The sequence below is a fragment of the Montipora capricornis genome, chromosome 7, assembly GCF_036669925.1.
Source record: "Montipora capricornis isolate CH-2021 chromosome 7, ASM3666992v2, whole genome shotgun sequence".
NCBI lineage: Eukaryota > Metazoa > Cnidaria > Anthozoa > Scleractinia > Acroporidae > Montipora > Montipora capricornis.
In genome coordinates this window covers 34,874,870-34,887,874 of record NC_090889.1, presented here as the reverse complement: position 1 = coordinate 34,887,874, position 13,005 = coordinate 34,874,870, and the positions used below count along the sequence as shown (strand labels likewise).

At 39.5% G+C, this 13,005-nt stretch overlaps 1 protein-coding gene and 1 long non-coding RNA gene across 2 annotated transcripts in view; one reads left to right on the top strand and one right to left on the bottom strand.

Moving 5' to 3' along the window:
• LOC138057613 (uncharacterized) overlaps window positions 1–10,311 on the top strand; it is a 16,847-nt gene extending 6,536 nt beyond the window's left edge. Inside the window, exons 3-4 of the mRNA XM_068903571.1 lie at window positions 6,906–7,742; window positions 9,831–10,311. Coding sequence (XP_068759672.1) covers window positions 6,906–7,742; window positions 9,831–10,311 — 1,318 coding nt within the window. The remainder of the gene's footprint in view (window positions 1–6,905; window positions 7,743–9,830) is intronic.
• Window positions 1–13,005, bottom strand: part of LOC138057039 (uncharacterized) — a 61,484-nt gene that overhangs the window by 32,369 nt on the left and 16,110 nt on the right. The window lies entirely within an intron of this gene.

Here is a 13,005-nt window from a genome sequence, read left to right as displayed (position 1 = left end):
TATAGGAAACTATGACTAAATTTCAGTCTGTTGGAGCTTTCCCTGGGGGCGATCGACGGCACGCTCATCCCAATCGGCGCACCAGCAAAAGAGGTATACCTTTACGTTTGTCACAAGGTGTTTCATGCCATCGATCGACGAGATGGCAGTCTCCGATGAGGAAATGCGATTCACAAACCTTGTGGCCAAGTGGCATGGTTCGATCAGTCTACGACTCAGCCATATGCAGATTCACATGAAAAAGAAACAGCAGGAAGGATGGTTTCTTGGGGAAAGAGGTACACCCTTACAGAGATACCTTACAAAGTGTCGAGTGCAGTGGAAGAAAATTATCAAAGGAGCCACACGAGAACAAGGAATATGAAAAAAAGATACTTTGCTTTCGGTGTCTTGATATCTCTTGGGGACGATGCAGTTCTCTCCACGTCGCTGTTGCGACAGTGGTACTGCATATCAATTAAGATGTGCATCCTAGACAATATCCAGCTTCCAGATTGGCTCCATGTTATGCAGCTTAATGGCAGTGATGACAGGCCCATGTCTTGATCTGCACAACACTGTGAGTTAGGTGTTGCCAAAAGTCAAAAACTTATCCAATAACTGTTTTCTCAAATGTAAATGCTAATGCAAATTCACTCACTTTAGTAATTTATAACAAATTTCCACAAAACAAACAAGAAATAAATAGTTTTATATTTTACAATTTATTTATCATTTAAGCATGGTTTTCAGTTCTTTTATGTAACTAAGGAGGTTCCAAACAGTTTCAACCACAAAATAAACTCCTATCACCTGTTTGCAAGGTGTATTAAACCACCACACTTCTTCATGTAACAGCGGTATTTGGGTCCCATGTAAAACACCATTTATTGCTCAACAAGATGCGTTCATTATTATTAAATTATTATTATTATCATTATTATTGTTATTATTATTATTATTATTGTTATTGACACTTATTGACAAAAAGCAGCAACACTATATAAGAAAAAAATGATAAATCTAGCCATTAGAGCAACATATATTTTATCTTTCGTCATAGAAATAAGATTTGGGATAGCCCAGACTTAATAAAACTTGATTTATTTTTTTTGTTTGATTCACTTCAATTTCAAGTAGCCAGTTGTTAATTGCCTATATGAAGAGAGATTTACAAATGTATTCAAAGACAAATAAAGTTCCCATTATTATTATTATTATTATTATTATTATTATTATTATTATTATTATTATTATTATTATTATTATTATTATTATTAATTTAATCTTGGGTAACTGGTTACTATGACCACTGGAAAGCCTCCCTCCTTCAATCACTTACAATCAATTGATCAGCATAAACTCAACTGCCCTATACAGAGATAATAATAAATAAGACATGACAAATGCTTCAAATGTTATGATATGGTATGCACTGAGTCACAACTTCACTTTTGAAAGGCTTGGAAAGGTTTTTAGCGACCTCAACATAAATATTTGACTGTACCAATGAACAATAAAATTATATTGCACAGCAAAATTGAGTTGCACAAGTTAAAATGCCACACTTCCTTTACCAAATGCTGAATTATTGTTGGGAGGAAATAAAAAAATATCACAAAAACAGCTGGCAATTATCAGGGAAAAGCCATGATTAAATTACAATGATTATCATTATTACCTCTTTGTTCTTTGCCATTCAGATCCTCAATTTCAAGTTCCAGTTGCTTTCTTTTTATTCTATAGTAACTTGTTGCCACCTCAAAGTGCTGAAAGTGCCAAGCCTACTATCTGATTGAAAAACATGGCCACTTATGTGGAATAAATTTACCATTACCTCCAACTGAGCATCTGAAAGATTTTTCTTTCTCTGTTTGTTGGATAGGACATGTCATACAATGTGCAAAATAAAACAAGAAAGTAAATCAGCCACTATTCAAAATTATGTTGTATGAGCCCTGCACAGTCTACTAGTGCATGTCTACATGTTCAATTAACAAAATTTTACCCACCACAAACAATAATTGACGGTTTTACAAGCAGCAAAGTTTTAATGTAATAGGTCAGTTAGCACCATCTTTTATTAATCTCATAACTTATAAACAACGTAAAGTCCAATGACTAAAAAATATTGTGCAAAAGTACATGCACCTTTCACTGTTACAGTTGACTAAATTCAAGGATATTATACTCTCTGACAGGGACAAATATTATACAAAGGGGTCATTTCTTGAAAGTTTCGAAACTTTCGAGGCATTTTTCAGACCAAAGATATCACACTGAATGTCGAACTGATCAACCCCTTTTAAACAGGCATGAAACTTAGCAATTGTGCTGTGTTGCCCTGTTGAAAGACCTGCTCTCAGAAATGAGCCCCTGTAGAGAGAAAACATGCCTTACATATTTTTTTTTTCAAGATACCTGTAAATCCTCTCCCTAGAAAGAAGGATCTTTGTATGGCACAGATGAAGTGTTGCTGCCATCATTTTCCTTCTGAACAATGAGGGAAGGGGAAATGGTACACTGTAATAGTGACCATGATCGAACTAGGGAAGAAGACTTTCAAGGAAAGGTTAACATATTTCTCTCTTTACAAGAGTATAAAAAGCATGACAGTGACAGTATAAGTCACTTAAGCAACAAAATTAGACAAAAAAAAATTAATAATTCACACAAAAATTAAATAGCAGTACATTTTGTTCCTATTGAATGTTAGTTCATTAACCGTGAGACCTTTCTCTAATATTTTCAATGCTGTTAAACAGATGATTTTTTGGTTTATTATCAGCATTTGAATGCAGTTGATTTAGACAACTTTTCAATGCATTAACAGCAATGCAATATGAATGCAATAACAAACTAAAGCAAGATAGGGAGCTTAAGCATGCACGTTTTTGAGCCCCAGACGGCAACCAGAAGTGAGCTATTTTCACTTTTAACTTGTCCTCACACAACCACATTCACATTGCTGAGTATCTTTTCTCCATTAGAGATGAGTAGTATAAAAAGCTGGGAGACAACACAGTCCGCGCACGCGAAATGTTCTCTTCCGGTTGCCATCCACGTCTCAAAAACATGCATACTTAAGCTCCCCAATATACAATTACCTCAATCATGACACAGTCTTGGCTACAGCTGGCCATCACATGTCATCACAATGTCTCTATCCATACAGTTTCTGTTAAACACAAAAAAGCAAGGTGCTGTTACATTACTGTTCTACAACCTCTCCTCAATCCTGCCACACATAGGTTGAAGAAAAAAATGAAATGGTGTTGTGATCTACAACATTGCTGATTCAAGCATAATTGAACAAGAAACAGAAAAATGAAGTCAAAATAATATATACATGAAATCCAGTTATGCATCAATCATATCAACATGGTTATAACTGTATTAATTTCAATGGTCATTCTTAGGCATCTCGATCTATTTTAATTACATTATTAATACTGCTAACATTAATAATTTTCTTTTAAATTAGTTTGTATATTTGTATGCTTGATTCTATTATTGTCACAAAATCCTATTAAGAAATTGCAATATTACCAAGAGTGTCAGTTCCACCAGTTAATTGCCCATTATTGTATGCTTGGGGGCCTGGAAGACAATAAAGTACATGTAACTTGCCTCGCTGAAAATCTCGTTGACAGTATTGGAGCAGTGGGTTTTTTGAGACCTTCACTGAATTCCTGCAATGTAAAGTTATTTTACATTGTTTTTAATCATGCAAAAGAAAAGATGCATCAGAAAAACACAACTACTGATCATTGATTGTTTTTGTTGCTCTTACCTGAGCTTCATCTGGTAATTAGCTCCCATTACCAGTGACTTATTTATTTATTTATTTATTTATTTTTATTACAACTTAATGGAAACAACTATATACATGTATTAAATATTAATTATTAAACAAGAAAAAAATCAATTGTAAGGAAAATAGTAAGAAACCATAGGGATAATCTGTAAAAGAGTAATCAACACTCCATACTAGACAGATCACCGAGAAGCTGAGCAAAAAGTTTTTAACAACATGTTTAAAAGTTGCCAGAGAAGGGGCTAATCTAAGCTCTAATGGCAAAGAATTCCATTTAAGACTCACCTACAATTCTATTACAATAGCCATGTTTAAATAAATTTGGTGGTCCTTGCAAAGTTCGACTTTCAAACTTGTCTTTCCCTGGCGGGTCTGCCTTTCCTTTAGTCCTTCCTTTTCACAGAGGCGGTCAGATTTTCCTGACGTTTCTTCACGTGCATTTTTTTTCCAAATTACCAAACCTGGCCCCAGTTGTTCAAAAGGTGGATAACGCTATCCACCGAATAAATCACTATCCATTGGATAACGCAATTGGTTTTGCTAGCCCCAGTTGTTCAAACGATAGACAGCACTATCCACCGGATAAATCACTATCCAGCGGATAAACACTAGCAAAACCAATTGAGTTATCCAATGGATAGTGATTTATGCGGTGGATAGCGTTACAATTTATCTTCAGTGGATGGGGTGATACTCACCTTGACTGCATTGTGTGACTTGCGTCATTTCCGCTTCTAATCCATTCTAATTTGTTCCCAGGATCTCTCTTCTCTGCCTCCTTCCTCAACCACAAACAGACCCTGGGAACGAGGTTGAAATGTTTCTTTGTTTTGAGGGTCCGGTGGTTTCCTGTTTTCTGTGTTGGTTGTGTTGCCTCGGAAGTTGATAGTTAACAACTATTCACTGAAGTCATAGTGCTGAAGTGGAGGTGGCTAGTGGTGGATATTTACCGAAGCGGTGAGGTAAATATCCACCACTAGCCACAGACGCTGAGGTGAATAGTTGTTTCAGTATATACTAAAACAGTGAGATAATACAGCACAACAAGACGATTTTAACTCATTTATTCCTGCAAAGATTAGGTAATTTTTGGGAGCAAATTCCGCGCGAATTGCTCGAAGGTGAATACTTAACAACTATTCACTGACGTGGAGGTGGCTGTTGCTGTAGTATATACTAAAATAGTGAGATAATATACACCACAAAAAATTAATTTGGATGTTTTCTTCACTTGTCACGGATGCAAATCGGGACGCCATTTTTTCCTGAGTTGCTCGCAGGTAAATAGCACAGAATATCCGGAGTTTGACGAGCCAATCAGCGCGTGAGTTCAACGCTATCCACTGTTTTAGTGTCGGGGGTGGAAGCTGAATAATGAATAATGAATAACGAGTATAAATAAAAAATGAATAATGAATAATTGGGTCTGAAAACGCCGGAATATAGAATAACGCAGTTAATGTGCCAGTGGAATATTGAATAACAGCAATGAATAATGAATAACCTACAAAAATTTAAAAAGAATAATGAATAATTAGAATTATTAAATTCTCAACCTCGGATAATGCAATTCTCGTGCTCTGATTGGTTCACTCAATCTCGGTTATCAGCTCATATACCTTAGTTTGACCTTATATGGTAAATGATTGCGCTTAGCGTTGCTAAACTAAAAACGTTTACGCCAGAAAGCGAAATTTCTTTCGGTATAAAGCAAAAGAAAAACGTTTATGTGGAAAGTTTGGATCACTTTCGAAGCTTAGAGATACGCGAAAAGGTAAGAAATGTTTTTGTGATGAGCCTGCGTCTGTCTGACCACGAGGTATTACACAACATCGCATCTTCATCAACTTTTTTCGATTTCGCTAGGATTTTCTCGCTTTTTTCGCTCGTATTTCGTACTTCTAAACTTTTGGAGTTTAAGAAATTTAATAAAACAATTATTCCATTCGCGCTTATTGGATATGAGACTGGTTATAGCCAACTCGGCGCTACGCGCCTCGTTGGCTATTTACCATCTCATATCCAACGCGCGCTCATGGAATAATTGTTAACTAAACACCCAAAAAATAATGAATAATCGAGGTCCAATTATTCAGCTTCCACCCCCGATTTTAGTATATACTAACAAAGGATATCCGGAGTTTGAGTAGCCAATCAGCTCGAGCGTTCAACGCTATCCACTGTTTTAGTACATACTAATAACAGTCACACTGGCGAGACTTGAAAGTTTAATTTCTAAGAACCCGTCGACATGGAGGTGAGGCATCCCAGTTAGGTGAGGTACCTTGCCTACCCGTACTCAAAAAAAGCGAGAGCGAGCCTTCACAAGCATATTTATAGCCCCGGTGCGCTGGGGTGAGGTTTCCAAATGCTTTCGCTTGCTCGCTAAGGACGAACACAGCAAAGGACACGTTTTCGCGGTAAACGCGATATCCATTTCATTGGCATTTTTAGCGGCATCTTTCCAGTTATGTGGTTTAATGTGGACCTATTTAATCCAAAACGTCGGCTCCAAAGAATAGGCCTAGAAGCAGCAAATCAACTATTATGCATGATTATAGGACACCATACGTCGATGGTTTTGTCGTATTCTTCAGCATTTTCTTCAAGGAAACTGTTTCCCTCGACGTTTTAAAGTGAATTCGGCGGAAAAGCTCGCCAGGCCTGTAACGGCTGGTAGCCATATTCTTTTGGCGGGCTTTGGCAGAATGTTCAAACTAAAAGATTAATGCCCGGATGAACATCACCCCAGTCAGGCGGGGTACCCTATCTTCAGCATTCACATGGAGAAAACTCACTCCACCCTAAGCGGGTTACCTGTCCCGGCTGACCGGGCAACGGGACAGTAGTGTCTTCCAAATTTTTAAACTAGACATCCCTAATAAAAGTAGCAATGTGCTGTGTGAAGACAAGTTAAAAGGGAAAACAGCTCACTTCTGGTTGTCGTGCGCATCTAAAAAAATGCGCATGCCTTAGCAGTCCCCAACACCGCAGAAAAACGCAGGTGCATGCTTACGTAATACCACTCAGTAGCTCTATGAAGCCTTCATAATTCTTCTCCAGTTAATCCGTAAGCTTTCTCACAGGAAAATTTCATTAAATTTTACAGTCGCTCTGATCTTGCGAATCTACCTGACGAAGGTTTAATCATAACTCAGGGAGGGGATGGTGGACCGATCCTCCCTGCTGATGCAGCTACTTATCAGACCAGCGGCTTGAACCACACTGGAGCAAATGCTGCCGCGGACTCAATTTACTCTGGTGACGGAGGCGCTTGGCAGGCGACGGAACAAAGCCAACTTATGGGGGCAGGTGCTAACCAAGCCAACGGGCTGAGTGACGCTGCTGTGGGAGGAGCTGTGCAGAATCAACCCAGTGAGCTTATTGGAGGCCCAAACAACGGGCTTTGGCAGAGTCGCACTGCTGAGAGAGGCAGAGGAATGAGCGACTGGCACCTGGCTGACCTGACGGTTGACCAAACCAGCGAAAGGGACTATCCCAGTGTGATGGGGCTTGGAGCCCATCACCTCAGCCATAATGGACACGCAGCATCGCATAATGTATTCAGTGTTCCCTCTGGTGATGATGCCCAGCAGATCAACGGGTTACCTCGAAACTATGAGGAGGAGCCTGTTACTGAAGAGGCCAATGGATCAAGCGCCCACAGAGTAGAACGTGCGTGGCAGGCACGTGAAATGATCTTCCTTGATCATCCTAATGGAGGCAACTGTCGTCCGCATGGGACAGCTGCAAGGGAGGCTCTGCCCTTCCCGATCCAAGAAGATGTGACATGCTCGCCTGTGCAGGAACAAGGTGACGGATATGCAGGACCACAGGCGCCAATTCAACTTCCTGAGGTCCTGCCAGGTGAAGCCAATTTAATCTCTCCCACAGTGCATCGCTGCAGCACACAAGAGATAAAACAATGGAAGCAACAACTTACGAGGCAAGTGAAATGTTGGAATTACCAATAATAATAGTAATAATAAATAAAGAAATAAATATAGTATGACGTGTTCTTCGGTTTTTTTTAAGTAGGTGGTAAGATAAAAATGAGCATGCATTATTAACTTCTTACTAACCGAGCGCAAGGGCCGTACTGGGGAATATTGGCCCGAGGTCGTGGCAGTACGGACCGAGCGCAGCGAGGTCCGTACAAAAACGACCGAGGGCCAACATTCCCCAGTACGGCTCGAGCTAGCTCGTTTAGTAAGTAGTTATATGGCTTTTTAACTACCTTTGCTTTGTTTTTGCAAGCCCGTTATCGGCCCGTGGGCATTACGGGAGAATAATGCCCTACAATTCAGTCACAATTAGCCAATCAGAGCGCGCGTTATATCGGCTACAAACACAAGCCATATAATAAATACAAGTAAAAAGCGAACTTGTAAAAGAATCTTTAATATCACTGAGGAAGAAAGACACAAATTGATCCTTGCACTTAACTAGACAAGTTAAGCAATTTTCACTTTAATTTATACAGGCACCTGAAACATGCAGGCGACTTCAACGGGGTTCGTCGTCTATTACCACACTTCAAATATCCATTTCTTTTATTCATCATTCCTTTCACGGAAATTGTGATCCCTACAACAAATTGAGCTGCTCCCAACTGTGTGGCTTCATAGCTCAGTTGGTAGAGCATTGCACAGGAATCCCAGAGGTCATGGGTTCGAATCCCGTAGAAGCCACCCGAATTCCTAAGGTGTTTTAAGAGACAATTGCTTAAATTGTCACTTTATTATACAGGCACCTGAGACATTCAGGCGACTTTAACGACTTTAACAGGGTTCGTCGTCTATTACCCGCACTTCAAATCTCCATTTCATTTATTCATCATTCCTTTCACGGAAATTGTGAGCCCTGCAACAAGTTGACCTGCTCCCTACTGATCATGAGTGGCTTCATAGCTAAGTTGGTAGAGCATTGCACAGGCATCCCAGAGGTCATGGGTTGGAATCCTGTTGAAGCCACCCGAATTTCTGAGGTGTTTTAAGAGAGAATTGCTTAAATTGTCCAATCAAGTGCAAGAATCATTTCTCAATTTCGTCTGTAACCCGCACTTCAAATACCAACCCGTTCTCGCCCTTGAATTATTCGCGATTATCCTGAATAGTTAATTTGCTTTGAATTCACTACTGATTTATTATCGCAAATTTAGAAAACTGAAACCTTTATGTGGATTATGGGAAATGGTGATATATTTTTTTAAAGAGACAAACCAAGTGTATGGACATAGGACTCGAACCTGGGAATGTTCATTGTTAACCCATCACCTAACCACTACACCACCACACCGCTAGCTGTTCATGAACATTATTTTAAACACTTTTTGATAATGCTTTCTTATCATTCGCCAACAAACAACATTAAACACTACAATAGGTCGACTTACAAAGTTCACGACAAAGCTAAACATTTTTAAATCAACGATTAGGCCTAAATTATTAATTTAGCTTAGGCCTAATAACGCAGTACATGTAGCGATATTTTATGGTAGACTTAAGTAAATGTTTTTTTTTTCTAATATAGAAAGGCAAGGTCTTGATCTTTAGTGGCAAAGAGGAAAGAAGCGGTTCCTATCTAGTAGAAACTTTGTGTTCAATTCCAATCTACGGATTTGATTTTTTTTTATTTTTCTCTGCTACCACAAGTCCTGGGACACAGTGTCCAGTCTTCGAAATTCGTGATAATGGTGAATTCAAAGTAAATTAATAATTCAGGATAAACGTGAATTCATTGGGCAAGAACGTGTTGCAAATACACCTACCTTTCACGAATCTTCATCTTTACTTAAGGACTCGAGTTTGTGGTACAATTTGTGACTTTGGTTGTCTGTATTCCCAGACGCGAGTCACGTTGAGGTTGGGGCGGAGCTAGAGAAAGGGAACTCTTATCATAATCGTCGTTCATCTATTTAAATACCTGAGGATCTCAAGGAAAATTACCTTCCATTTTCTTGGTAATGACTAATGGAAAAGTCTTAAAGTGATGGGACTTTTTATTGATATCTAAAAAAATGATCATGTTGCAGGTCAAACCCGAAGGAGGCTCGAAAAAAGAATAATGCACGCAACTCATCATTCACTTTTAAAATAACCGAGGTTGCTCAACATCGCGAAAACGAAACACCAATCTTTACTGATGCAGTGTACAATGATCACCAGGAGAAGCTGTTTGGTATAAGAATTCACCCCAAGGGCGTAGGCGGTGGAACAGGCAGACATGTGGCACTGTTCATTCATTTGATAAAAGGAGACTTCGATAATTCCCTAGTTTGGCCTTTTGCTGGGACCGTCACTGTTAGCGTCCTAGATCAGAGTGATTCCAGACCCCGTCGCGACATCATTCAGATCATAGAAGCAAATCCTGACGTGCCGGCCTTCCAACAGCCTGGTGAAACCATTTGCCGCACCGGGTATGGCTATGAAAGGTTCGCTCTAATCGAGGATTTCTTTGGTCCTCGATATGTGAAAGCCGACGAATTGCTGTTAAAAATAGAGTTTTCGGGGTAATGATAAATACACCCACAAGGTAATGCCGTCAATATTTTTCTCAAAGAGATTTCATTTCGCTATAACGCACGAACTTCGCGCCTAAGACGACGCGAAATATATGTGAAATAACTAGATTGAAATGATTGATACATTTCATGGATGTTTACATGGAGAGAGGTGGATGGCTCAGGCAGGCAAAAATTTTTATTCGGTCCGTACGTAAGGTTGTTTCTAGTGATAACGTCTTCCTAGCTGGGAGATAAGTTTTGTAAACAAGGGTGGATCCAGGATTTTTCTTAGGAGGGGGTGCACCACTAAGGAATGGCTTCAGGTCATCTCGGAGAAGGGGGGGGGGGGGAGGGGTGTGCACCCCCTGCACCCTCCCCCTAGATCCGCCCCTGGTAAACCACTCTTAATCTGTGAAATCCTGTTAAAAGGGACAAAAACGAATATGGCGGCGGACAAACATGCTTCAATATTTGTTTCCAGTTACAAACCTTTACCCGCTGAAATTAGTGCACGTAATGACCCACTTGAAAAATAGTTTGCTTTCTGGCATCTTCCAAATGCAGGATTTTCCCTTGCCATGTAAACAGCTCCATAATCAATGATAAACGAAGGTCGTCTGAGTAAAAGAGATGTAGCGGCACATAATTAATAGTCCTTATACCTTGAATTGTCACTTCGCCAGTGAAGATCTCAAAGTACATCGGCTGTTCAAATATGAAGAGATCAGGGTTTTAGATATTTAAAAGGCACAATGGCGTCTCAGAAACAGATTATGGGGTGGACTGGCGAGCAATGTTGATGACTCAATATAAGTGTAACTTTTGATCACATTTCAAGGCAGTAACCATTATCTTTATTTGTTTTTACGCATGCATGATTAAGTAGATTCTTTTATAATTTATATTTTGGTTTCTCCATGCAGTAGTACAAAACACACTACTACAAATATTAAATAGAAAACTGAATGGAGAGAGGCATGCTATAATAAACTAGTTAGGGCCCTAAATATTAAATTCATAGTATTGCTCATTATATCTAAGACTTGAAGAACAGCAGAGCTAAACTGCGGAACGCCTCCATTAGAGACGCTGTACGCTGACAGTTGTAGGAAAGTTATGTGGCCTAGGAATGGAAACGAGGATGCCGGTGTCCCTGCTTTGATACAAACCTTTGTGCTTTTCTAATGTTAATGTAGACTAGTTAGCATTACAACAACATGATTTACATGATAAAAAGCAGTGAGGTCTGTATCAAAACAAGGTCACCGGCAACCTCGCAGCTATTCATAGGCCAGGTCACTGAGCAAACAACTGTAAAATGGCCTATTATAAGGCCTAGCTTTGTAGATTTGTAGATTTTGCCTTTCGATTTTTGCTCGGAGAGAATGAATATATTTTTTTTACATAGTATTAGGTTTTTGGTCATCTAGCTGTTGGCGTTTTCGTAAGATTACCAATTTTCTAGCGTTTTTCAATGAACTTGAGATCCTATCTTTCCCAACAGTAGTCATTTTGCGTTTTTTAGCACATCATTTGTACGCACCTTATATAATGTATTTTTTTGCAACAAAAGCTGGTAAATTTATTTTTAAAAAATCACTGCGTGAAGTACATCTGTTTAAATACTCTTTCTTGCGAGGCGTCAGAAACGTTCACCTGCGTGTATCCGCAAACGCACGTTTAAGAGGTTTCAAAGTTTGTTCAGTATGCCTTCAGCTTTTAGTTGATTCAAATATCGAGGGCGTTTAATTTTAAAATGTTGTTTGATATGGTTGGAAGTGTAGAAAATGCTGAAAGAGTGTAGCTTCAAATTTAGACTGATATAAAGTTTCATGCAACATTGGTTCAACATGCTGAATAGCGTTGACTCCGTTTGAACGGTCCGTTCGATATTTGTAGAAAACGGGTATGCTCTCATCTCATGATCTCCATCTCCTGTGGACGGGAGAGCCTGGGTTATTGTTTCTAGTCCCTCGCAAATCCAAGCGAGATGTTGTAACCGCTGTTTTCTTGCCTTCATCTTTTGCCCAACCTCCGCCCAACCTTCATTTAAGGAATTTTGGTCACAACAAACCAAAAACGCCACCAACAAAGAGTCGAGGGATACGATTTTTACTGCGCCAAACAATCAAACAGGGAAATTTTGGTCGACAATGTTTCATCTTATTAATGGTGAAGTGAAAACCGGTATTCTTTCACAAATTCTGGAAAATTATTGGCTACATTTTGAAAGGGCGTCTCCCTAGCACCAATGATGGACCGAATGAAGTATGGCCGCCAATAAAGCAGCCTAGCCTTCCTCGTTAAAAGAATTTTTTGTAAAAAACGTGGCTAATAAGGCTAATTAGCACAAATATAACAGAACAGTTTAATGGCGATCATTTTTGTATTGGGTGTATAAAGGTGCGAAAAGGCGAGAGTGCATTAAATACACCATAGTGAGCGGCGGCGAAGCCAAAACCACTCGTCACCATACCACTCGCGGCCATTGTCTTTCTGTAGTTAAGTGCCACCCCGCCCATAATATATGCAAGAGGTATCACGGAAGTACATGTAATCATAGTTCGTGGTTATTTGGCAGCGACGTAGGTCTAAAGTCTGCATATCGTGTCGACCAATCAGTGGCTGACAGTGACAGTGACAGTTATCAGTGACAATGGCTGGCCTCAAAGTAAACCATCATGCCTCCTACACATCCCCGAAA